Genomic DNA, 27,269 nt, shown 5'->3' on the forward strand with positions numbered 1-27,269 from the left:
TGATTACAGATTAAATGGAAAGCTCACCTAATGAATAAAATTCTCTCTCTTAACTCACCCTCAAGTGGTTCCAAACTTGTATGAGTTTCCTTTTTTCTGTTAAACACTAGAGAAGACATTTTGAAAAATGTTAGAAATCTGTAACTATTAACAAAAACAAACAGGCCTACTATGGATGTCAATAGTTACAGGTTTCCAACATTTGACAAAGTATCTTCTTTAGTGTTCAACAGAAAAAAAAAAACATTTTGGGGTGAGCTTTTTTAATGCTGTAAAATATATTGCTCCTTGCTAACTATGAAGCAAATTAAAACTTTTCAAGTGTTACACGTGTCTCATGTTATTCTTATTATATAAAAAGTATATAATATTGTAATATATGTTATAATATTTATAAAATATGTTTCTATAAAAGAATTGTAAACTTTTGTGTTTGTAAAATATGCTGAATAAGACAAGCTATTTGATTCAAAACCATATTTAATGCATTCTATAACAGTTGAACACATTAATTAGCAATGATCATCTACAAATATTCAAATTATTTAAAAAACACACACAGCTAATACATTTATTGCACTCAATGGAAGTCAGCTGTAGTGTTTCCAATGCAGATGCTGTAGAAATGACTTTACTCAAGTTCTGCGGTTTCAATGGAAGCTGAAGAACAGCCTAATAATGTTCTTTTGTCATTCTGTTCTTCTTTCACAAATAGCATGGCATCCAGCAGGTTGTCCGTGTGTTTGACATGTTTAAGAGTGAAGCCGTGCTTGTCCAGTAAGGCACTATATTCTGCTGTGCTCCTCTGCTTTCCTTCTGTCATACTGAGGGCCTGAAGCAGGGCTCGACTCGGCCTTCTCCGCTCCTCGTCCAGGAGGATCTCAGAAACCAGGAGCCCACAACCTGTTTGTTAGCAATGCATTCATTAGGCAACTAATTAAGGAGTAACTTTAACTTCATAGTAACAAACACATCTTAAACCTAATGTACATACTGGGATCATTTAAGTTTGAAATAAAATAAAACTTTTCATAAAGTGTGTGTGTATATATGTACACCCCCTGAATTATTAGCCCCCTGTTTATTTTTTCCCTAATTTGTGTTTAACGGAGAACAGATTTTTTCAACACATTTCTAAACATAATAGTTTTAATAACTCGTTTCTAATAACTGATTTATTTTATCTTTGCCATGATGACAGTAAATAAAATTTTTTACAATATTTTACTGGATAACACCCATACACCCTCACATTCACATACATACACAACAAAAAATTTGGCTTTTTCAAGTCACCTATAGTGCATGTGTTTGGACTGTGGGGGATAAAGAGCACCCAGAGTAAACCCACTTCTATGAAGCGACAGTGCTAACCACTGAGCCCCCGTGCCACACACTGAGATTTATACATTACTTAAAAACGGAATGAATAAGGTTTTCATTAATGTATATATGTATTTAGAATAGGACAACATTTGACCAGGAAACAACCGTTTGAAAATCTGTATTCTGAGGTTAAAAAAAATCTAAATGGCAAGAAAATTGGATAGTTGTTCAAATTAAGATCTTAGCAATGCACACAGCTAATCAAAAATTACGTTTTTATACATTAACAACAGGAAATATCTTCATACAAAATTATCCTTACTTAATATTGCAATGATTTTTTTATACAAAAAATGTATATATATCTAAAAAATTTTGACAATGTATTTTTGACTATTGCCGAAAGTATATCCATGCAACTACAGGTTGGTTTTATATTTAATGCAAGGCCACATATAATCATATTTAATTTTGACATGGTTTAAGCGATAGAACAAACTCAACAGACAGGGGCATCTGACAAATCAGAGCATGGGCCTCCAAAACAAAAATGTGAAGCAGGGGTCACCAACATGGTGCCAGCGGGCACCAGGTAGCCCGCCAGGTTCACGAGTTGCCTGCGGGCCTGTTCTAAAAATAGCTCACCATAGCACCACATACGAGTAAGCTGCATCTAATATTTTTATAGGTATTTTTTTTAAATCACACTTGCATTGGTGTAAATTTGAAAATTACTTGAAGTTATATACTGAAAAAAACTTTAAAAACAATTTCAGACAAATGAAGTGTTGCATATTGATATTTATCTAACTTGTTAAATCATTGTTGACAACTACTGTGAGAAATCATTAACATGATCAATGTCTTCACATAGATGAATATTATTAATTATTAATAATAACATATAATTAAAAGTAAATTAAGAAAAATGTGTTATTTAATAACTGGTAGCCCTTCACACTAATCGGTACCCAAGAAGTAGCTCTTAGTTTCCAAAAGGTTGGAGACCCCTGCTTTAAAGTAGCAGTTAAGAGTAATTGAGGCAGTTTAATTCAGCAGCATTCACATTTTAGAAAACAAACAGGTGTAGAGATCCTTGGGTGGCCAAAAGGGGGCATTAGAGAGTCACTTGTGCAGAAAAAATTATAGAGTGGACTTGACATCAAAATGTTTGATACTTCAGAAACGTTTTAGGCATTAAGAATTCAACAATAGGATATTTTAAAGCACATACCTGGTGTCCACATTTTAGACAGTTTACTCAATAACACATGCAGTTTCTCATCAGACCAGTCATGGAGGACCCGTGCAAGAATATACAGGTCTGCTTTAGGTAGGTCATCTTTAAAGAAATCTCCTATTTTTTAAACAAAAAGAGATGTTAAGTGAGAAACTATATGTACTTTTTTATGTGATACTGATAGATCAAATAGTTTATCATAAAAATGTTCCTATCAAGTGTTTCACTGACCTGCAACAAATGACACTCTTTCATCATTTTCTTTCGGCTGGAAATGACGTCTCATCTCGATGACTTGTGGCAAGTCAAATATAGTAACTGACAACTCAGGGTGTGCTTTTGTAAACTCGTATGCCATGGCACCAGTGCAACCTGGGCAAGATCACAATGTTATCTTAACATCCCTCATGCATTTAATATACTTTTTTATATATAATTATATTTATAGTTTTTGAAAGATGTCTCTTATGCTGCATTTACATTAAATTAAATCAGTAATATTGTTGCAAAGTAATATTACAATTTAAAGAACTGTCCTAGTTTAATATAATTTAAAATGTGATTTAATTTTGTGTTGTAAAATCTGAGTTTTCAGGATCCAGTCTTTTTTTGTTCTCAAGAAACATTTATTATTAATATTAATGTTGAAAGCTGCTTATTTGTTTCCAGGAAACCATGAACCATGAGCTTTTTTTAGTATATTTTGATAAATAAAATCCAAAGAACATCAATTATTTTGAAATATATATATTTTTTAGCATTTTAAATCTCTTTTCACTGCCACTTTTGTTCGTTTTTCCATCTTTGTTGAATTACAATAATACGTTTTTGAAACTGCATTAACATAATCAATTCTGTTTAGTACTATAAGTTCAAATTCAGCAACATATTTAACACTAATATATATTTTTAATTAATTGTTATATTTCTTAATATTACTTGATTTAAGTTTTTTAAAAAATAGGTCAAAGTGGGTGAAGAGAATACACAGGCCACAATAAATACAGATGGCCCTTGCATAAAACCCCCTAAGAGAATTAATCATTAAAGCTGTATAAAATTTGCATAAGAAGCTCACAACTCCTTTTTAGATAAGTAGCTTCTGAAAACAAGCTCTTCCAGAATAATAATTTCAAATTATGCGTGACAACATACAGGATGGTGGTTCCTGCACATCTTATCGTGGTCAGATTGCTCACGTCTCAATGTAAATTTTGCATCAATGCGGTTTGATCTGTTTTGTGTAATCATTTTTTTTTTTTGTTATGAAACACATTTATCTTTATTTAAACTGATTTGATAAAGAAATAATTGGGAACTATATTCCATGAATCAAATATGATATGATTTTTTGGTCAGTACAAATCATGATAAACAAATATTTGCTGGTATTTAATTTATAGATTTCATTATTTTTTGTACATTTTGGGAAGTATTTAATGATTTTACCCACATTTGTTTTTTAATCAACCAATAAATCTACAATTTATACCTTATACCAAAGATTAACAGGGTTCATACACATTTTTACTACTAAAAATCCATGGCTTTTCCAAAACTTTCGGGTAAATATTCATGACTTGTTTCATGTAATGTCAATGTACATGTGGTAAATAAGAAAAAATGCATGATCAAATGTATTACAGCATATAAAAAAGTGACAATCTATGTTTATTTTAATTATGTTTATGTTAATCATGTTTATTGTATACCTGTAAAATAGTTTTTAGAAATTATCTAAAAGACAAGACTTATTGAATTAGCACAAATTAGCCTTTAGCACCCACATTATCTTACCTCTGTAGTAAAAGATTGCTTCTGGACATGACACTCAAAATGTATCTTGAATTACAATGAAGCAAGTGAAAGAGAGATGAAGCTAAAACTGCAACTTGCCTATTTGCCTCACACAGAGAATGCCACACGAAGGGATAGACGTCGCAATTGTTTTTGAAATTTACCCAATATTATCATCTCAAATATATTCAAGTACACAGATATTTGTTAAACAAATCTCCATGACTTTTCCCAAAACATTTTGGGTTTATTTATTTCTCTAAAACATTTCCAGGCCTGGAAAATGCCTTGCCAAAATTCCATGACTTTTCCAGGTTTTCCAGGACCGTATGAACCCTGAATTAACCAAATTAAAGTTAACTCTATTTGAGGGAAAATAAATACCTCCGATATCACAAGCTGTTTTGTAGCATGAGAGATCGAATGCGGTTGCCAGATCTTTTCCAGTCACTCTTGCGATGCTGTGCATTGCATCCATGAACCGTATCTTAACTTCATCTTTACTGTAATAAACATCCTAGAAATCAACAAAACAGTATTACTCAGTAATAAAATGTCAGTAACTTCAAGAATTCATGGGTGATCAAATCGTGTTTACCTGAAACACGTCTTCTTTCTTCTTTCCAAAGGCCCGCTCATGTTGGCTGGTGCCCTCCCTTACAGCGCTCTCTAGATGACTGAACAGAGGCCACACCATATCATTGCAGTGGAGAATATATCCATGCAGAGACACTGGGCTGTCCGTTACCAAGAAACGACTGGCCTGTTCTGTATTTCTGTACACTGCAATAGACAATAAACAATGTTGCATTCACAATCCACCTCCGGACATGATAATGGGAACATGCATCATACAGTAGGAGGAAACGCATCCATGCGTTCAAAGTCCTTCATTCAGTAAACAAAGAGTGTGCTTGTATGTTACAGAGTAATGGACAATGCGATCTGAGAGGTTTCAGAACTCATATTTAGGAAAACCCCATGTGTTTTCTGTGACAGCAAAAAAGACTTTAGCTGCGTCCCAAATGGCACACTATACACTATGCACTCATGCACTATGTACTTATGCACTTACACACTCAACAGGATAGTACATGTATGTAGTGGCGTCCCAAATGGCACACTAATGTTTTTTTACTAAGCGGAAATTCAAACCGTTTCCCTGATGACGTTTGACGGTTGCCAAATCTGTGAAATAAACGACGAATTATCAAATATTACCTGCCGTGAGTGTTGCCGCATTCACCATCGGGAGGCACTATAATCACTCTCGTAGAATAATTTTGTTCTCACCATCCAAAATAAATAAAGTTATTCAACATGTGCGCCCGATAGCTCCGCCTCTTCCGCTACGTAAGCAATTCTGCGGTCGTTGAGTGCGTGAAGTGTCCATCATTACACACTTCATTTTAGCAGCTGAATGAGTGCATCATCCGGGAAATTAAAGTGCACTTATTATTTTTAGAGTTTTCAGTGTGAACACACTACTTACACTATTTATACTACAAAATGGCGTAGAATAGTGCATAAGTATGCGATTTGGGACGCAGCTAGTGTCAATCTTACCACTGATCTCTTCCTGTCTGACCCTTTCTAGTAGGCCTAAGGAGACAGCGGCTTCCAGAAGCCTTTCAGTGCCTAAAAGAGAAGCGTTGATCTGGCCAGCTACCTCTTCCAATGTTAGACCACCAGGGGTGTTTAATACATCGAACACCTTCAGTTTGGATGCTGTGAATAGAGTCTGACAAACAAAAAGGGTTGCAAAATATAGTTACCAAACATTTTACCAGTTTCTGTGCAGATCAAAACAGACATTAGTTTCCGGTGGTATTTTAATGCTATGAATTAATTGAATTAATGACAGTATAATACTGTATTTTAAATTAATAGTTCACCCAAAGATTAAAAAAAAATACATAATTGTCATTATTTCTTCACTCATGTCTGAACCAGTGTGTTATTAATTTGGTCAAACACAACAGGAGAGTTCTTAGCTAAATTTTACTCTGGCTTAAGAAGACTATAAGAATATTGTGTATGAAATATGTTAAAGGTCTTGTTTACATAATGTATTACAAAGCAATGCCAATTCCAACACAAGTAGACGATGCTAAATTCAGGTGTAATGTCTGAAACATTTTGGTTTGTGCAATTCTGACCACTTCCTCAGGTAGTTTTAGATACCTACTAAAAAACGTCAACCAGTTTCTAAATGAACCAGTCATTTCCTACAATAAAGTTACAAAGAACAATATCATAGTCTACACATGTTCAACACAAACACCTCGGTTATAAAATATCTGAAAATGTAGTTTAATATTAATATAAGATCATTTAACTCGGTCCTGGAGGGGTGGTGTTCTGCAAAGTTTAGTTTCAACCCCAATCAGACATACGAGGGCTAGCTAATCAAGCCCTTAATCTGTGGTCACACTAGAGTTTGAGCATGCGAAATTAGATATTTATAGATATATAGATATAGATAAGATAATTAGACATTGAAAATGTGACCGATTGATCCTTATTTTAAATTTCTGTCCAGAGAGGTCATGTTTTGACCTTCGATTGGTCTCACGCAATAGCATGATGCAATTTCGCAGGTCAGAGTTCACCAAGCTTGAACTTTCCAATGCAGCGAACTGTGAAACTTGTTGCATGAGCTTGCGTTTCCGGTCTGTTGAATTTAAAGTTTATGGGGAGAAAAGTCCAGTGTGACCACGGCTTTACCAGGCTTTCTGAAAAATCTTTGCGGAGGTGTGTTGAGCAAGTAGGAGCTAAAATCTGCCAGACACTGGCTCTTAAGACCAAATTTGGACATCACTGATTTAAAGCTTATAATTTAAAAAAGTTTGGAAGTGTATAAATAATGGCATGATTTCTTTTAAGCACTATAAATAACCGGAGAGCAGCAATGTCTAAATTCTATGACAAATCTATGTTAGTAAAGTTTTTTTTTTTCATGCATGAAAAGAGCAGAGAGTGTGTCCAACAGGTGGTTTGTAAAGCCCACTCACCTGTGTTGCAAACTCAGAATTGTACACCATTTTCAAGGAAGCATGGAGTGTATATAAGAAAGTGTCTGGTGCATACAGAGAGATAAGAGTGCATCTTACAGATGGTTTGTAAAGCACACTCATCTGTGTGGAATACACTCAAAATTACTACCTTTGATACTTTGAACCCATCCAGCAAGCTGATGATGCTGTGGGGGACGTCCTGTCTGTTGCACTTGGCAAACTCTAATCCCATTACATTCTGTTCTTGCACAGATGTCAAACTGTCATCTTTAACATTTTCTAGTAGCTCAACATCCCCATTGGTGGTCTTGTTAACAAGAGTCCAAGCTTCATCGCAGTCCCGTTTGATTTTGTGGGCAGGACTTGCAGGTGGACTATTGAAAATCGATCCCAACTGCTTGCAGAAGTGGTTAAGAGGAAAGCCGACTACATTGAGAAAATCTCCTCGCACATATTCCACCAACATGCCACCCAAAGCTTGAATACCATAACCACCGGCCTTGTCCCTGTCGAACACAAACAGATCTGTCAGTCTTATCATTCACCTGCCATGCAAACCTTGGCAAAATGCCAAAGTGATGGCCTGAATGGACGCATTGCTTCAAATACTCTTTACTTAAAAATGAGCTTTATGCTTGTCATTTTCAACACGTCAAAGCAAACAATGACCAAAGGACAAAGTCCCACAGGTTCAACAAGTTCAATGAACATGCTCAGATAATGTGATGGCCAAACTCCAATGCATTATATGAAAATCCTTATGCATAAACTCACATGGGCTCTCCACTGTTGATATATTCCCAAAGCATCTCCTCAGATAATTCTGCAAACTTCACTTTTGTCTCTTCGTAAAAATCAACCACTTTGTAATCTGTTACTGAACCTGCAAGAAAGATCGAGTCTTTAAAAAAAGGATCAACTTAATTAGATTTTAATTTCACTTAAAACATTAAACATACTATTTTTGTCACGGCAGATCACGATCGCTACACCTGTAAAGACACTATGTTCCTTCCCGCTCAACCTGAAATATATTAATTTCAATAAATATCAATAATTATTTGATATGGTAGAACAAATGCCACAAATAGTCAAGTTAACATTGAAATAAAAATGCACCTGGACAGCATACGGTAAGCATCTTGTTTATCTGTAGGCTTCTCCAAGATCAAGCCATCAACAGTCTGACGATGGAAGTAGAGAAGTTCAACAAAGCAGTTTTCAGGACATAATATAACATGTAAAATCGATTACAACACAAATACTTACCACAACAGTGTCCGCTCCGATAACAATATCTGGAGTTTTCAAGTGTTTCTGAACCCAAGAGTGATACAGAATAAAAGGGAAATTGTTACTTGACAGAGACAGAAACAGAAAGTTATCGAAATTGCTTTTTCGATTATTACACAACTTACAAATGGCATTCGTTGAGCCACCTCCAAAGCCTTCTGTTTAGCTGTCTCCACTGCATATTCACATGGGTGCTTAAACAAGGACTTGTCCAGTGTTTCTTTAAACCAGGAGGGAACAACTTCAAATCGTAAACCCTGCCTCATCGATGCAGAAGAAAAGAGTTAATTTCATATTCATTGCCTTTGTGAAAACATACAAATACAAAACTAAAGCAACACTTACAGCATTTGATAAAATCTCCAGGCGTCGTGGAGATGCGCTTGCCAGAACAACCAGCTTTCCACTTAGCTTGGATATCACTGGATTTAACGGCATGATTCTGTCACTTCCACCTCTTTCCTGGGAATATCAAAATCATCAGTCGTGTAATACATTTAACCACCATAAAATAGAGCAACCTGACAAGAGCATAGAACCAGGTAAAAAGTTTATGACTAGGGTAAAATTGGTTTCATTTTGCACATTCTGATTTTCTACATAACACTTTAACTGACCAACCAAGACAAACACTTTTAGATTGCATTTCTTAACTCCTAATGTTGCTAGTTAACACACTCAATGCATTTTTTTCAACAAATTACAATTTCTAAAATATGAACCATTTGGTAGAGGTTGGTTTGTCGGTAAAAAAATCTGAAAATATTTTAAACATTTTTGTATATTAAAAATTTGTATATTATATCACCTTCTTTGAAGTATGTTACAAAGCTTGCAGATTCTCATTTAACATGCTTTCATTTTTTTTACAAAACATCATCAACCATTTGGTTGAGTAGGCAGTTAAAATAAAATAATTTAGTATAATAAAGTATTTATTTATTTTTTGCAAATTCTAAATAGGAAAATCATATTAGCAGCCAAAGACTATCTAAGTAATAGCATTACTCACATTGAACCAAGTAGGGCTAATGTTGTTTTGAAGTCATATTTGCATGCCTAAACGAATTGTTATGACTGAACGAATAAGAGAATATAAAACCAACTTTACCCCGGTGTAAGTTTATGTTAGATCAGTAAAGTTATCAACAGATTCGCAGATTCGTATTGCTAATTTTACTGAACTGTTTAAGTTCTAACTTGACATCAACCTTGGGTAAAGGTGAGATTGACCACAAGTTTGACCACATCATCATTAGCTTTGTTTTGTTTGTTTGTTTAGTTAAAGTGAAAAGATCAGCCTGTCAGTTTCTGAAGAAAAAGACACGCAGAATGGTGCGTTAGAAATGTATTTAGATCTAGGTACGGAGCAAAACATTCTTGACATGATGAATAAAGAGCTTTGTTTGTTAATTCGGACATTTATACAATCTGAACTATTAATGACACCTATTTGAAACATACATACATTTATTCATCATTATACGTATTAAGAATTTACCTGTAAAAGCTTGTTCCACTTCTCTCTCTGGGCTTTTCGAAACGCTGTCCACTGCCGAGACCCTGAAGAGGCGGAGTCTACCAAGCGCATGCGCGGAAGGTTAGTATTGGAACGTCACAAAACCACGTTTAGGTAGTTTTTTTTTTTTTTTTTTTTTTTAATTTTTTTTTTTTTTTATTATGCTTTAAACAACATATACATGACAATACAGCAAACAAAACAGTGCCAGGGTGATAGAAAGTAAATGATAACATCAATACATAAAATAAAACAAACATAAAAATAAGAGTATAAATACTTAACTAAAAATTCTTACAAATATAATCAAGCAGGACCTTTACATTAATCAAATATTTTGAAACTAGAGCACAGTTGGACAGTTTTAATGGCCTTTCGATTAGCACTATGCTGAATAGTGCAAAAGTAATTTTTCAGTTCCTTATAAAACACAGTAAAACAAGGTTTTTTGTTGGAAAATTTACACTTATGAATATGAAACTTAATTAGCAAAATAAATAGGTTAATAACAAAAGCTTCATTATTCAAATTATCATAATTAAAATACCCAAAAATTACAGTTTCATAATGCAAATTAAAGTTAACGTTTAGGTAGTCAAGAGGGTAAAATCATTTAGAATACATCACAGCAGTATACTATGATGAAAGAGCAGTAGGGAGAAAACGATCCATTTATAGTAAGCTTGGATCACGCGTGTATCATCGTTACAGAAAAAACTGTTTTATTTATTTAAAAAAAGATAGTTATGCTTGTTTGGTACTTCTGGATTTTATTCTGTAGGCGTTTGAATGAACAATATTGTAATATTTTCCATTTAAAATGCTGTAGAACGTTTTTATGCAGTGTCTTGCAACGCTGCATCAATCTGTCATAGTTCTATGTATCTGTGATATGCATTAAAATTAAAACAATTTTTGTTAGGCCAGTTCAAATAACATAAGAAATACAAAATGAAATTATATATATAAATATATATTGAATATGAAAACGTATAAAGCTAAATTCTAATATAGCTATAATCCACAATGTAGCCTACAAAACCTTTGCAAGAATGATAAAAAACTTCAGTGATCTGCTGATACATTTGGACAGTCAGTGATAAATATGATAAACATGATAAATAAAAATCTTCAATTGCGTCCTTACTTATTTATCCTAAATTTCTAATTAATTCTTTTAATTTTTTATGCAATTATTACAATTTTACAAAATTCTAAGGAAACAACATAACATGTTTCCTTGCAAGGTTTAAAACAAATATCAATAATTCTTACAAAATAACAAAATTCTTTAAAAATTCTCCAACAAAATGTATATTTCAAAGAATTTGTTACAAAAGCTTATAAGTTTGCATGATAGATGCATTTGTTTTGAAAAATGCTTTTTCTTTTCTCGACTTCTCTTGAACATAATACCTATCGAGTGCCCTTTGAAGTGGTATTTGCAACCTGCTTTATTTCCTTCTTGTGCATCGCTCAGTACATTTGCTGTAGCATTATATCAATGGCATTTCACTACTGATTTCCTGGAAGCTGTTTTTTTAATCAAATGAGGTCTTGCTGAGGTCTGAGGTTTTGCAAGTAACATTGAGTTTAGACTTTAAAACTTGGATTTGTTTGTGTACTTTTCACAGTACAATCTTTTGCCAAAGTCATCAGTTTCAAAGGAACTGAAAAAATCTTGACCTCGTGGTGACTTGTCTGTGGCTTCCAGAAGTAGAAAAACAATTGAAATCAGACATGCTGTAAGTGATTGTAACATTGGTTTTGCTGAATAACCAATTAATAATCTTTCATTTTAGATGGATTAAATGCAATCAATTTTTTGAACGTCTTTATTATTTTTATATGACAAAATAAATGCCCCTCTATGCATACATACCACTTTATCTATGCTCAGAAATATAAACAACAAAGAAACAGTATGCATTACTGCAATACAACGTTATATTGCAGGGACTTTATGCACAGCTTAAGTAACATAAATATAAAAACAGCTTGGCTCAAGTAATAAAACAAATACATTTTCAATAATCAAAAACAGAATATATACACAATATCAAGCATCAACAGCAGGTACGACAGCTAATTGCATAAGTTTAACCACTCAGCAAAGTGTAAAAATACATGAACATTTCGTTAAGAGGAACTATGATGCCTGATACCAAGAAAATAAAAGTCACGCAACTTGAATGCATGTGAGCAGTGTGCTTTTCATCAGCTGCTCAGCCAGGAAATCAACACAAAACAAAAGATAAACAGTGCTAAAACACAACAACATACGAAATATGGGAAGTGCACATTCATTGAATTAAATGGGTTTTCACAAGTGCATAAAACTACCTCTGTGGTTTGCTTTTAAAGAAAAACTGTTCCCTTTCTTTCGTCCAAAATAAACAACCCAAAACAATCCGAAATAAGAAATAGTTACATATTGTCACAGTCTTCATGTGCATTGCATGTTGTGCGTCCGGAGAAAAAGCTTTCTCTATGACCCTCGATCATTTGGGTTTCTGCTGTGCTGAGAGTCTGTAAACGCAGCATTTGGCGTAGTTTCCGGCGAAACTCTTTAGATGCAAAATAATAAATGAACGGGTCTGCGCAGCTATTGATGCAGCTCAGAGAGAGCGAGAGCTTATAGTAGATGTAGAGCGATTTACCATAGTACAGTCTTGCGACTGTGTGGGCCAGCAGTAAGATGTTATTGGGAGCGAAACAAAACGTGAACACAAACAGTACGATGCATGCCAGACGCACAGCTCGGCCTTTCTGATCACTGTTGGTTTTTCTAACCAGAACCCAGATGATATTGACATAGCAATACACGGTAATGATGAACGGGACGAGGAAGAGGAGGATGAACATGCCAAATAGAAAACCAGCCCAATGAGCAATGCTCGGGAGCATTTTTGACCTGAGCACATCAAAGCATGTGACTATATCCCGCTCTTTAACATAATACGTCAAGTCAGATCTCTCCAGTGGGCTCAGAATCCCAAGCACCATCAGCCACATTAATATACAGGCGATGACTGCAAACCTCTTCCTCTTCCTCATCTCCCTAAAGCGCATGGGTTTCACAATCCCCAGGTAGCGGTCGGCGCTAATAGCGGTCATGGATAAAATGGAGCAGTACATGTTGGTGTAGAAGGTCACAGTCAGGACGTTGCACATGCCCGTTCCTAAGGTCCAGTTGTAGCCTTGCATTTGGTAGACGATCTGAAAGGGGAGAACGATGCCCAGCATCAAGTCAGTGAGGGTCAGGTTGATCATGAAGATGATAGTGGGGGTTTTTGGAGAGGTGCGCATCAGTAGTAGAAACAGAGAGATGCTGTTCCCCGTCAGACTGAACAATGCCACGATCACATAGATGCCTGACACAATGTCACTGGCCAGTTTGTTGTCAAACATGGCAAAGGTTGCGTTGTCCAATTTGATGACCTCCGATTCATTCATGGTTGGTTTTGTGCACCTGTTGGAAAGAGGAAAAGAGATTGCATTTACAATTTAAGCTTTGATTTTACCCCTTTAACCACAAATTGTGAGATGAAGATCTGTATTGTTGGAAGGTGTAGGGCCAGATTTACTAACATTTTGTAGAAGATCCTTTTTTGGCATTAAACAAACAATTTTAGGATAAATCACAGCACACAGTGAAAAAAAGCAAATGAAAAGGTATTTACAAAAAAAAAAAAAACGTGACACAGGGGAGTGTTTGTAAATACTAAAATGTACAGAAGGAAAAAAAACAAAACAAAGAATGATTGCAAATTGATGCAAAATGTATGGCACAGAGGAGTATTTAAATGAATCTGCAGGTAAAGGTTTGTGGTAGTCATTTTACTGATATCTGTGATCATTATTTAAAGTGGTCAGGACTCAAGAATGTGACTAAATGGTTGCGTTGCCCTTTTGCAATCTTGTGTGACTCATAACATTTTTTTAAAACGTTAATACTGATGCAGTTGATTTGGCAAATTGATAAGCAATGACTTCCAGTGGCAGAATTGTGCAAAAACCATACTGAGCTGTGCTTTTTTATTAAAGGTGCAGTAAGTGATTGTCTTCAAAAATACTTTTTACTGTGCTGGTTGAAAGTCTCTTCATGTTTCAATAGTAATGAATGAAGTAAATTATCTAAATATATTTATATGTAATTTTATATTCTGGGTAAGACATAAGACAAAAAAAATGTTCACCCAATTAAATATTTTGGGGTCGACAATTTCCATAATTCTGATAAGTAGCCCAAACTGTCTGTCAACAAATATAGATTTGTACATCTGCGCAGCCACTCACGCAGATCTGGCATTTTCGCGTTCACATGCGTTCACCTGCACACGATAGAGAGCGGTAAAAACAAATGCTGCATCAAAACTTTTTAAAATCCTGAATCAATACTGGAGTTACTGGAGAAAGGATGACACCATGGCTGAAGTATTTCTGTTAGACAGGTGATGTTCTGTTTTAAAACTATTTTAGTCACGTAAAGCTGATGTAGATATTGTTGTTTTAGGAATGGGTTATAGACTCGGAAGTGTTGTTCAGCCACTGAAATATTCTGGCAAAAGATTGCTGTGACTATTTTCAGTTTCATAAGGGACCTTTTACAGTTTAACAACAAAACAGAAGTAAAAGACGCTACTCTGCCTAGCCTGCTTTACTGAGCTGAAGTTGGTTTTATTTTCACATCACTTTGGTTCATTTTTGATCAATGACAATCTGTGATGTGCTCCCTATATTATTTGCCATGCTACTCTTAATATTCGGTTTGAAATAGCATGTAAGCATGGCTTAGTAATAAGTGTAATTCCTGCACCTTGCCAGCCAAGCATTATGCATACAGTAATCACTTTAGGACAAAGTGTGCGAGAGTGGGACCAACAGTCCTTGCATGCATGAAATATTGCACAATATGACTAGTTTTGCTTGCTGAAAACTGAAAATGTGCTAGATATAATAGTTTTTCATTTGGAATTGTAGTATTATAAAGTACTACAATGTTTTCTAACTGGCGAATGACATGGTCTAGGGGGTCTTTGTCATCTTTTATGTGCATGTTCGTGATTTCAGGAGGTGTGGCTTTGGATGGCAGGGGTGGAACTGTGTTTCAAAGATATTATGCTAACCAGTTAGCATTTTGGCAGTTCACCTACTGCACCTTTAATGTATTGAATATTTAACGTATTAATGTTGATGTAGTTTTTGGTTAATAAGAAATATTAGATGTGAATTTGTGTTTGTCCTAAATATCTTTAAGTATAAATATCTAATATTACACAAGCTATTATCAACTAAGAGTTTCTAAGACCCAAAAGATGACCATTATCCTTGGTATCATTAATGTAACGTGTTTGGTTACTTGCATCATTACCAAATCATGTGATATGTTCATGCCACCATCAGCAGAACTTCATCTGGATTGTCTTTATTCAAAATCTGGACATTTGAAGACTGAAGTTTTGGTTCCCACAGACTACATTTACTGTTATTAATTTTAGCAGACTGTTTCATCCAAAGTGACAAACAAAGTCACACTGAGTCTGGTTAGAGCATATGTTTTGGAATCTAAAGCATTTTCTCGATAAGCCTGTTTCTTTCAGACATTACAGTATGTGAGCACAGCAATCATGCTTAGATCAAAGATTTCCTGAAAAACTGATCTCAGCCCACTTGAAAATCTTACTCAGGAGCAGGTTTGCTGGTGGTTACAAAGCAACCCGTCTTAAACCAAGAAGACACTAAAAAGAAATTGTACTACTGTACTGTTAACACTGTAACAGTTTTAATTCCTGTTTCAGAACAAAGCAACCAATGTACAAACACCCTTACATTGTCAAAAAGTTAAATTTAACACAGTTTGCCCCTGACACAATGTGACTTTTTTATGTAGGACAAGGAACACAAACACGAGAACAGAGAGTGTGGTAAAACAAGAGATAATTTTCTCAATCTGTGTTCTTTATAATACCAGAAAAGGAACTTTTTTTAACATATTGACTAAAAGCCACATTACTCTAAATGTGTACTGCTCTTGGAGATAGTGTTGGTCATTAAAGAAATGTGCTTATTCATGCTTTGATTCTGAAATTGAATTATGAAGTTGTGATATTACACTGATTTGATCCTGTTAAGTAAACTGAGTGCCTTCTTTGTTGTGGTATTTTGTAAATTCATAATCATAATGCATAATATTAATAATAATAATAATAATAATAATAATAATATGGTAGAAAGGCAACAGTAACTCAAATAACCACTCGTTACAACTGAGGTATGCAGAGGAGCATCTTTAAATGCACAAAACATCCAACCTTGAGATGGATGGGCTACAGCAGCAGAAGACCACACCAGGTGTCACTCCTGTCAACTAAGGACAGGAAACTGAGGCTACAATTCGCACAGGCTTACCAAATATGGACAACAGAAGATTGAAAAATGTTGCCTGGTCTGATGGGTCTCGATTTCTGCTGTGACATTCAGATGGTAGGGTCAGAATTTGGCATCAACAACATGAAAGAATGGATCCATGCTGCCTAGTATAAATTTTTCAGGATGGTGATGCTGTTATGATGTGGGGGATATTTTCTTGGTATACTTTGGTCCTATTAGTACCAATTGAACACCGTGTCAATGCCACAGCCTACCTGAGTATTGTTGCTGACCATCCCTTTATGACCACAGTGTACCCATCTTCTGATGGCTACTTCCAGCAGGATAACGCACCATCTCATAAAAAGTGAATCATCTCAGACTGGCTTCTTAAACATGACAATGAGTTCACTGTACTCAAATAGCCTCCACAGTCACCAGATCTCAATACAATAGAGCACCTTAAGGATGTGGTGGAAGAGGAGATTCGCATCATTAATGTACAGCCGACAAATCTGCAGCAACTGTATGATGCTATCATGTCAATATTAACCCAAATCTCTGAGGAGTACCTTGTGAATCTAGGCCAGATTCAGTAGTTCTAAAGCCAAATGGGGTTCCAACCCAGTACTAGCAAGGTGTATGCATGTATATATATATATATATATATATATATATATATATATATATATATATATATATATATATATATATATATATATATATATATATATATATATATATATATATTTATTTATTTATAAACATCTTGTATATTATTATCATCTTACTACTAAAACAGTACATATTAATACATTTTGAATGGGTAGAAACTAAATATTAAGGGACACGATTTGCTAACAGCAATAATTTCCATTTGTTTTACTTCATAAAGGAAATTTTTATAATCTCCGTTAAATGTGGTAAATGTGTTGTCTTTTTATGCTAAATTCTTACACTTGACCAATAATGATACAATTAAACTAATAATTAAAATAATATTAAGTTCTATCAAAAACTACAAACTTTTAAAATTGTTTGTAAATAATAAAAAGTAAAAAAGGAACTTAACAACTTTACAAAGTAGTAGTGCAATATAACTAAAACTCATTATTTTATTTCTTATATTATCATGTATTGCTCTTGATACTGTAATAAATATTAATGTCGTATAAATATGAAATGTGTTTGTGTTTCAGTGTGAATCTAGTGCGAGTGATTCAAAAACTCCCTAAATAATCACTGAAGCTGTGAAATGAATCTCTGCACAAACACAGTTTCAGAGCACTTTGATTATGAGAGACTTTTTAAATGCCACATAATTCAGTACATGAGGGCACGAAAAAAAAATCTCACACATTTTAGTGATGACTGATCGAAATGACTCTGATTGGTCGATGCATTCAGAAGCACAACAGAAACTTGAGTGAACCCAGATGGCTCCATTTGAAGCATTTTTCTAAAAATATACACGCTCATCATATTTATTTATTTTATAAGAAAACTAATACTAATATTTTACATATAATGTGTCACTTAATTTTATTGTCTGATTTTATTTTTGTAAATACTTTAAAGATCACTGCGAGCAGAAGAGGAATAAAGACTTTTTTATTATTATTTATTTGTATTTTTGTTACATTTGCTGTGTTATTTAATACCTACATTGTTTTTATAGTCATTAGTTCTTGGTTGTGAAAAAGCAGAACAGTATGTTACTTGTTTGTGTATGTATATAATATTGTCTCTGCACAAAATGTTAATAAATACACAGGGTTTGGCAAAAAGATCACTGTGAGACCAAATGGTGTTTCTAACAACACTTTTCAGCAGCAACATACCCATGAAACAGTAAGGGTGATGCTGCATCACACCCTTGCATACATATTTCAGTACAATTCTGTGAACAGGAAGTGTGAGGCCCTGTTTAAAGCTTTCCAAACATGCTTTTTTAGCAGGTAAGCACCATGCAGTCGGCACATATAGCCCAGAAATCTCAGCCTTTACTAAGCCCCAGACATGTTTCACAAATGTTGCCTGAAATGATTCACATGGACAGTCTAGAACAGGGGACTTTTTTTGTGTTTTATCAAAGGAAGTGAAAATATTTGTCTGGTGCCATGGCGTGTGCCAGCCTCAGATCTAGTACAGTCATCACAGATTTAGTGCAACAATCTTGCACAGATTGAAATTGAAGCGGTGGGCTAAAGTTTCAAAAGTTTGACGTAAAATAAGGTTTGTGAAACCGTGTCCTTGATTCTTAAAAAACATTAAAAGACTTAATTTAGCATATTGAGGTCATGATGGCGGGTACAACGCCTGTCTGGAAAGATTAAGAGTATATTTGAAGTCAGTGGGTTAAATGTTCCCCCGCTGGCTGGTTAAACTTTGATGGATTTATTTTCTGCTCTCTAATAAATTGACATTTAATGTGATCTACAGTATGTAGAACAGACTTTACTCACTCACAAGTCACTAAGCAGAATTGAATCGCTCTCATATTATTATCTGTGCCGTATATCTGTCTTTCTTCTGCGTGGGAAGAATCTTAATGTCCAAACATCATTTGATCCTTTTGATTTCTTTTAAATATAGTTAGATTTATTAGCCCTCCTGAATAGATTTTCAACACATTTCCTAACATAATAGTTTTAATATCTAGTTTCTACTTATCCCACTGATTTCTTTTATCTTTAATACAAATCCAAGATACTAGTATTCAGCTTAAAGTGCAATTTAAAAAGCTTAACTAGGTCATTAATATTAACTAGGTAGGTTAGGAAAATTAGGCAAGTCATTGTATAACGATGGCTTGTTTTGTAGACAATCAGAAAAAAACTGCTTATAAAAAAGGACTAATATATTTGACCTAAAAAAATTTAAAACTACTTTTATTGTAGCCGAAATAAAACAAATCTGGTTTTTCAGTGTTTTTTCACCGTGTAAACATCATTTAGGAAATATTTTAAATTAAACTAAAACTAAACTAAACTTAAACTAAAAACTTAAACTAAAGCACAGCTTGTATTGTAGGCCTTTTGTATTGTAATTGTCAGGATTGCCAATTTAATAAGTTTAATAAAGAAATCCTTAATATATGAAACTTAAAACAGTTTTTGAGAACAAAACTGAACCTAATCATTCATTCATTCATTCATTCATTCATTCATTCATTCATTCATTCATTCATTCATTCATTCATTCATTTATTTATTTATTTATTTATTTATTTAAATGAGTTTCAAAACACATGATGGAAACCACCAGATAAACCCACACTGCTAGACCAATTATTTCCCGTTTTCCTCTGTTAAAACATAGTGGCTCATAGTAAAACTGTGTTTGTGTTCCCACAAAAGTTTCTCATCATCTGTCAAGTGTTACACCATTATGACTCATGTTAATAGTAAAACGAAAAAGAGTTGTCTTGTGACCAGTTGTCTTGTGTGTATGTATGTGAAATGACGTTGTCTTGTTTAGAAGAACTTAAAATGCAAAGTACACTAATTGTCGTTGTGGTTTTATGGAACGAATGTATTGTTACTATTTGTAAAATTATTTTTACTCGATTCACTCTGTCTCATAACTATAGAAGAATAAACCTCATTCCCTGCGTACATTGAGGAATTAACACTTACTTTCTTTCACTGATGATGAACTGCTCACTTAAACTGTTTAAAAGCACTGCTTGTATTGTAGGCCTTTTGTATAATTGTGATAATTGTCATAACTGAATCGCTCTCATATCATTTCCAACCTGTGCCGTATATCTGTCTTTCTTCTGCAGATCATATTTGATCCTATCTTGACTTCTTTCAAACAACTTTTTATTTTAGAAACATCTTTCTTTGTGTTAAACAGAAAAAAGAAAGTCATACGAGTTTGGACACATTTATGGTGTGTAAATTATAACAGAATTGACTTTTTTTTTGTGAACTACGAATTTACTGCAACGATTGGTTATTGGTCTTTTGATTTTTATCAGCTACACTTAATTAAGTTTCATCCTTTGAGATATCTGAGATGTCTGTCCAGGTCTCTGTTTTTGCAAATAAACTCTTCATATAACCAAACAAGTTTAAAGTTTAACAGCTTTCATATTTGCTTAAGTTTTGATAAGTGTAGACTTCTAAGCAGGAAAATGTAATGAATAGGCAAATGTCTGTCTTGTTTAGAAGAATTAAAATTTTTAAAAAGGTAAAGTAAACTCATTGTACTTGAGGAACGATGGTATGGTTACTAAATGATTTAGTCATTTAGTTATTTGTTCTCACACACAGTTGACGATTTTTGTAAATTACACAGTATTTAACTATAATATGATCTGTATTTTACCGTAGGACAGTTATACGGTATGTTACTGTATTGTAAAGTAACATTGTGAAAAAAACTGTATATTTTACAGTAAATATATACAATGCATATACAGTTAGATAAAAGGTGCTGTAACTAGAAATACAGTATTTTGCTGTAATTGATTTACTGGTGAACTGCTGCCAGTATAGTTACCTGATATTCTACAGGAAATTTTTAAGAGAATAAACCTCATTCCCTGTGTACATTGTGAAATTAACATTTATTTTTCTTTAACTGATTATCAACTGCTCACTTAAATAGTAAAATAGTAGCACTGCCTGAATTGCAGGCCTTTTGTATTCTAATTGTCATAATTGGCAGAATTGAATTGCTCTCATATCATTTTCAACCTGTGCCGTATATTTGTCTTTCTTCTGCGAATCGTATGAAGAATTGCAATGTTTAAACATCATTTGATCCTATTGACTTTCATATAGATACTTTTTTTTTTTTAAATATAGTTATACTTATTATTTTCTTAAATATAGTTACAAATAAGTACTTTTTTCCAAACAACTTCCTTTGTATTCAGCAGAAAAAAGAAAGTCATACAGGTTTGGAAGCATTCATGGTGTGTAAAGAAATTTACTGTACCTTAACAATTGGTTATTGTTATTTTTATTGAATCTTTTTCACAGGCTACATTTTAAAAGTTCAATCTTTTACAAAGTACTTTACATGGATATGTCTTTAACTAATCAAGAAGCAAATATTAAGCAATTGCTTTAAATGCTCAAATGCTCCTGAATAAATGACAACTTTAAATACTGAGTGAATGATAATGTAAAAACTGATTTAATTTACAGTTGAAGTCAGCATTATTAACCCCTAGTTGAATTGTTTTATCTTTTTAAAATATTTTCCAAATGATGTTTAACCGAGCAAGGAACTTTTCACAGTATGTCTGATAATATTTTATCTTCTGGAGAAAGTCTTATTTGTTTTCCTAGACTGAAAGCAGTTTTAGCATTTTTACACACTATTTTAAGTACAAAATTATTAGCCCCTTTAAGCTATTTTTTTCGATAGTCTACAGAATAAAACATCGTTTATACAATAACTTGCCTGATTACCCTAACCTGCCAAGTTAACCTAATTAACCTAGTTAAGCCTTTAAATGTCACTTTATTAGAGATGAGTTATTAAAATTATTGTGTTTTGAAATGTGTTGAAAAAAATCTTCTCTCTGATAAACAGAAATTGGGGAAAAAATAAACAGGGGGGCTAATAATTCTGACTTCAACTGTACATTACATTTATATTTAGCCATTTGGCAGACACAGCTGAGGAGTACAGTAAACATGAATGTACTGTAAGTGGTTTTGGATTTGGCATCTGGCTAATTAATTGTAAGAACAGAAACACAGTAACATTTTTGGGTACTAGACATATGCACAACCTATTAACTTACTATCACACTCAGCATCAGGAAGCAAATAACTGCATCAGAACAGCAGAGTCACTCGCTGTCTTTAAGAAACGACTAAAAACTCAACTTTTTAGTCTCCACTTGCCTTAGTCTCCACTTGCCTACTCCTACTTGCCTACAGCACTTATTCATTGTTGCTCTTATAGTTGTGTAAATTGCTTCCTTGTCCTCATTTGTAAGTCGCTTTGGATAAAAGCGTCTGCTAAATGACTAAATGTAAATGTAAATAATTTGGGGGATTTATCTGAAGGATGAAACTGATCTGTATCTAGAATACAATTTATAATAGTAACAAATAAGTATTAATAACAGCTAGGAAGATAAACACACTGGATGAAGGCATGCTGACCTACTCTAACAGAATGGACGCAGAGGCTGAATCAGATATACAGCTGCAACCAGAATGATTAGCCCCCCTGAATTATTAGCCCTCCTATTAATTTTTTCCCCCAATTTCTGTTTAACAATAGGAAAAGTTTTTCAACACATTTTTAAACATAATAGTTTTAATAACTCATTTCTAATAACTGATTTATTTTATCTTTGCCATGATGACAGCACATAATATTTGACTAGATATTTTTCAAGACACTTCTATACTTAAAGTGATATTTGAAGGTTTAACTAGGTTAATTAGGTTAACTAGACAGAATACTGTAGGGTAACTAGGTAAGTTATTGTATAACCATAGTATGTTCTATAGACAATTAAAAAAATATATTTAAAAAAGAAAAAAACAAAGGGGGGCTAAAGATTCTGACTTCAACTGTATATATTTGAGAAAATGACTTCAGATTTGTTGTTAAAATCAGACATTTTCCAACAGACCTGGGCATTAATGGAAACATATTTACTTGATTTCTAAAATGCTGTCAAGGGCTTTGTTGTAGTTATTGTGTTAATATTTGAGTTTTAATTATTGATTTATCTATCTACTTTTTATGCATTATTTAAGCTGTTAAGTTTTTATTTGTTCATTTTTTGTGAATGTAAACATTTTATGTAAATGTTATGTGTATACTATGCTTATAAAAAGTTTAACTAAAAAACACAGTTCCAAAAATTATAACAATAATAATAAATATGCATCTGACCTCTCCAGTAATGGTCCATACCATAGTGAATACAAAATTGGACCCAGCAGACTATGAGGGTACATTTTCAGATTGTCAGTTAGTTTTCTGAAGCCAGCAGACTTGACAGATCGATTGACCAAAAAATAAATAAATAAAGTGTCATTGAACAATTGTTGATTCCATCTAAATATAGCATAAAAGTAATGTAAAATAAGACTAATAATGTGTATTTTAATGGACATGCTCACAAATGGTTGTTGAAGGTGCCCATCAGAGATGCCTACATGAACTTGGTCCCCCATCCAAGTGAAAATCTTTTTAATCATCATGCTTTGTTTCTGTTTGTGCTGCATAAAAACAAATGTGTGCTGCTATGGTTTTTTAAATAATATTTATAGGCCATTCTGATGCAGATTTCCTGAAGTTCAGATTCGGCTCATAATCCCTCAAAAATGTATTAACTTTATTAACAAATACAAATACATAGTAATATGTGAATTAAGTAGCTATATGCATTTGGTTCATTGTTACATTGGTAAAAAACAAACTAATCGACAATAGTCAATGTATGTTTAGCACACTCCATGCTTACTGTTGCATGTTTTCAATCACAAAACGCTTTTTTGTGAAACCCTGTGAAGATAACAACCTTCAAGCTGGGCCTTCTGTGGCTTACACGTTGGCTTTATTTTTAAAGTCACTGTCTGTAAAGCAGCAAATGGTCTTGTGTACAAATCAGCTTGAACGTTTTTAGTTGCCATCAAGACAAATATGTTGCTTTCACTTTTACCCATAGGAAAAATATTAGCCTGTGAATTATTAATACAAAAAAAGACAATTCTGAGTATGTTTGTATTGACTCTCAGCTTATTTAGTGATTATCCTCTAATTAGCCTTCACCTGTTGTTTCCAGGATGGTAGAAAAATGTAGATTTTTACATTTTATTTAGCGCTCGTACTTTACCACAATTCTACTTATTATTGCTTAGACAAACTTTATGATGCATTAGGATGGTATTGCAGGTCTTGCTTTTCTTGATTTGATTGAAACTCATTAATAATCTTTTTAAAAACGGGCTAAAATCAGGAAAGTCGTATCTAAGAGAGCACAATGTAAATGTTTATATTCATAATTCCTCTGTTCCTCAAGGATACATACTTGGACTGGTCATAATTTATTTGTAAATTAATGATTTGTCCAGCTTTACATAGACAATGCTGTAACTTATATGCATGGCAATTCGTATGTGAGCAATGAGCCATATCAATAAATGGCTGTGTCAACTGTGCCTTATGATAAATGTAATTATAAAACTGTTTGGATGTATTGTTTCTATTAACTGCAGAGCCTGATGTGATGGCAAAAAGTTACAAATAATGTCAAATTTCAGAGGACTGCCTGTAATCTTTCATTTCTAACACATTTAAAAATATCTCAGAGATTTAGGTTTAGTTGGAAAAAAATATTAGAAATTTGATAAAGCCGTAATGTAAGAATGCAATAATAGCCCACATATGACACATTGTCTGGTTTGCAGGTCACGGGGCAACTATAAATTCAAATGCAAGTCTTCGAGTTCACTTGCACAAAAAGATATAACCAATTTCCACAAATCATAAATACTCAAGATAAAAACATGATATCTGAAAATTGCTAAACAAAAACTGAGATATCTGTTTTTGCTAATAACAAACAAGTCAATATAAACATGTTTATATAAACAAACATGCTTTAAGATCAGCAGCTTTCATATCTGCTTAATTTTAGATGAATGTAGAGTTTTAAGCAGGAATATTTTCTGTAAATATGCAAATCTCTGTCTTTTTTAGAATAATTAAAATTAAAAGGACGCAAAAGTACACTCGTTGTATACTTGAGGAATGACTGTGTACTTTACACTGAGAAATTAACACTTACTTTTCTTTCACTGCATTGTAAAAAATTATATTTAGAATTAGTCCTGACAGCATATGTTATTAGGTCATCGTAACTTATTAAACTAACTTATTTATGTTCTAACTTAATTTTATGAGATGTTTTAAGTCAGATTAACATAATATCAGTTCAATGGACTCGGTTCATTTGATTCAGCTTAAAAATGTAAGACAACCAGGATTTTTACAGTGTGAAGATGAACTTCTCACTTAAATTGCTTAAAAGGACTGATTGTATTGTAGGTCTTTTGTATAATATTAGTCAAAATAGACCATTTAAAAAGTTTAACAATTTAAAAAATCCATGATACATGATCCTTGAAACAGTTTTTTGGAAACAAGCCTATTATAACCTATTTATTTATTTATTTATTTGTTTGTTTGTTTGTTTGTTTAAACGAGTTTCAAAACACATGATGGAAACCACCAGATAAACCCACACTGCTAGACCAATTATTTCCTATTTTCTTCTGTTAAAACATCAGTAAAATTGTTTGTGTTCCCACAAAAGTTTCTCATCATCCGTCAAGTGGTACACCATTATGACTCATGGTAGAAGTCAAACAAAAAATAGTTGTCTTGTGTGTGTGTGTGTGTGTGTGTGTGTGTGTGTGTGTGTGTGTGTGTGTGTGTGTGTGTGTGTGTGTGTGAAATGACGTTGTATGTCATAAGTGCTTGTGGTGTTACTATAAGTACACATAAAAAAAAAATAAAAAATACTATAAGTAGACATTAAATCATGTGTTATTGCGTGGATTAACAGAAGTTGTTTTTAATCAAATTGCCAGAAAAACGAGTCAAATCTTGAAGAATTACGGACTGAGATTATGTGAAATCATCCATCCAGGGGGAAAGTACACGGTTTTACCTCAGAGCGGGAAAACTTTCAGGTAAATTAACGTGTTCTAACAAGGCTAACTATAACAGAAGCTACACATTCAAAAATTAATTAATTTTTATCGTTTTCTCAAAAACAATTCAGAATTTTAGTAGTCTAATCATTTAAGAAGTACCATGTCATTGGCACCATCAATGCGACTTCATTTCTACTCAAGTTTGTACGTATATCTGCGCACATTTGGTTAAAAAAAACATCATTTAAAAGAGCCACATTAATCATGTGTACGTACCTCAAGAAATGTGCGACTTCCCTCGTGTGTGGATGGCAGTTGATTTGACTAACCTGACTGTGAGGCGCAGGAAACTTGAGCAGAGGAAGTACGCGCCTGACTACTCATTTCGATCAAAATATAGTAAGTTTAGAGTTACACGCGTGGAATGAAACAACATACTCCAAATTTCTAAATATCTCACGTGTATTTAGAAATTCAGTTAAGATTATCTTGACATTTCACAGAATTTTAGCATTTAAAGTACAGAGTCAATATCAGTTCGCCAGTTCTGCGACATGTGAGGCAAACAAAACTCCTTTTATTAAGTTCCCCTAATGTCACACTGTAAAGTTTCTATTTCTCATTAATCATGTGTGTGTGCGTGTGTGTATGTGTGTGTGCTTTTGAATGTTATACTGGATTGGAGTTTTAGATTTCTGCGAAGGCGAACTTAATGTGGGAGGATGCGGTGAAGACAGTATACCACATTAACCAGTAAAATAATGGTACACACCTTTCCTTACACCAAGTACTGTGAAGGGTCGCACCCCAAAGTAACAGTTAAAAAACATTTCACTTTCAGGATATTACTCATTTTTATAGTTCACTCACATATTCATTAGTAAGTTATATATACTTAACGGCCACTTTATTGGGTACATCTTACTAGTACCGGGTTGGACCCCCTTGTCTTCTGAAATGTCTTAATCCTTCGTGGCATCGATTCAACAAGGTCCTGGAAATATTCCTCAGAGATTTTGGTGCATATTGACATGATACTATCATGTAGTTGCTGC

The 27,269-nt window shown here is 33.6% G+C and overlaps 2 protein-coding genes across 3 annotated transcripts; both read right to left on the reverse strand.

Annotated features, from left to right (window-relative positions):
* Positions 1 to 462: 462 nt before the first annotated feature.
* On the reverse strand, positions 463 to 10,230 carry asmtl (acetylserotonin O-methyltransferase like). Its single transcript, NM_213511.2, has 14 exons — positions 10,175 to 10,230; positions 9,019 to 9,135; positions 8,799 to 8,930; positions 8,650 to 8,697; positions 8,500 to 8,564; positions 8,340 to 8,404; positions 8,155 to 8,263; positions 7,529 to 7,886; positions 5,930 to 6,104; positions 4,962 to 5,146; positions 4,748 to 4,880; positions 2,798 to 2,938; positions 2,561 to 2,683; positions 463 to 903 (listed from the first exon to the last, which is right to left on the reverse strand). The coding sequence occupies exons 2-14, from the start codon at positions 9,109 to 9,111 to the stop codon at positions 632 to 634; spliced, it is 1,899 nt and encodes a 632-aa protein (NP_998676.2). The 5' UTR covers positions 9,112 to 9,135; positions 10,175 to 10,230; the 3' UTR covers positions 463 to 631.
* Positions 10,231 to 12,009: 1,779 nt separating this feature from the next.
* Positions 12,010 to 26,969, reverse strand: p2ry8 (P2Y receptor family member 8). Of its 2 annotated transcripts, XM_087268155.1 has the most exons (3): positions 26,491 to 26,850; positions 16,840 to 17,025; positions 12,010 to 13,664 (listed from the first exon to the last, which is right to left on the reverse strand). In XM_087268155.1, the coding sequence occupies exon 3, from the start codon at positions 13,646 to 13,648 to the stop codon at positions 12,620 to 12,622; it is 1,029 nt and encodes a 342-aa protein (XP_087124281.1). In that variant the 5' UTR covers positions 13,649 to 13,664; positions 16,840 to 17,025; positions 26,491 to 26,850; the 3' UTR covers positions 12,010 to 12,619. The 2 variants fall into 2 exon arrangements, with proteins under 2 accessions (XP_087124281.1, XP_087124280.1); XM_087268154.1 differs by lacking the exon at positions 16,840 to 17,025 and having other exon boundaries at positions 26,491 to 26,969.
* Between the last annotated feature and the right edge of the window lie 300 nt (positions 26,970 to 27,269).

Source organism: Danio rerio, chromosome 9, assembly GCF_052040795.2.
Source record: "Danio rerio strain M-AB ecotype USA chromosome 9, GRCz13ab, whole genome shotgun sequence".
NCBI lineage: Eukaryota > Metazoa > Chordata > Actinopteri > Cypriniformes > Danionidae > Danio > Danio rerio.

What these genes read in the sequence shown, in the direction of transcription:
- asmtl (NM_213511.2), bottom strand. Translation starts at nt 9,111, where the DNA reads ATGCCGTTAAATCCAGTGATATCCAAGCTAAGTGGAAAGCTGGTTGTT. An exon ending in TGGAGATTTTATCAAATGCT is followed by an intron (nt 8,931 to 9,018) that starts GTAAGTGTTGCT and finishes TCGATGAGGCAG; the next exon opens with GGTTTACGATTTGAAGTTGT. An exon ending in AAGAGTGTCATTTGTTGCAG is followed by an intron (nt 2,684 to 2,797) that starts GTCAGTGAAACA and finishes TTTAAAAAATAG; the next exon opens with GAGATTTCTTTAAAGATGAC.
- p2ry8 (XM_087268154.1), bottom strand. Translation starts at nt 13,648, where the DNA reads ATGAATGAATCGGAGGTCATCAAATTGGACAACGCAACCTTTGCCATG.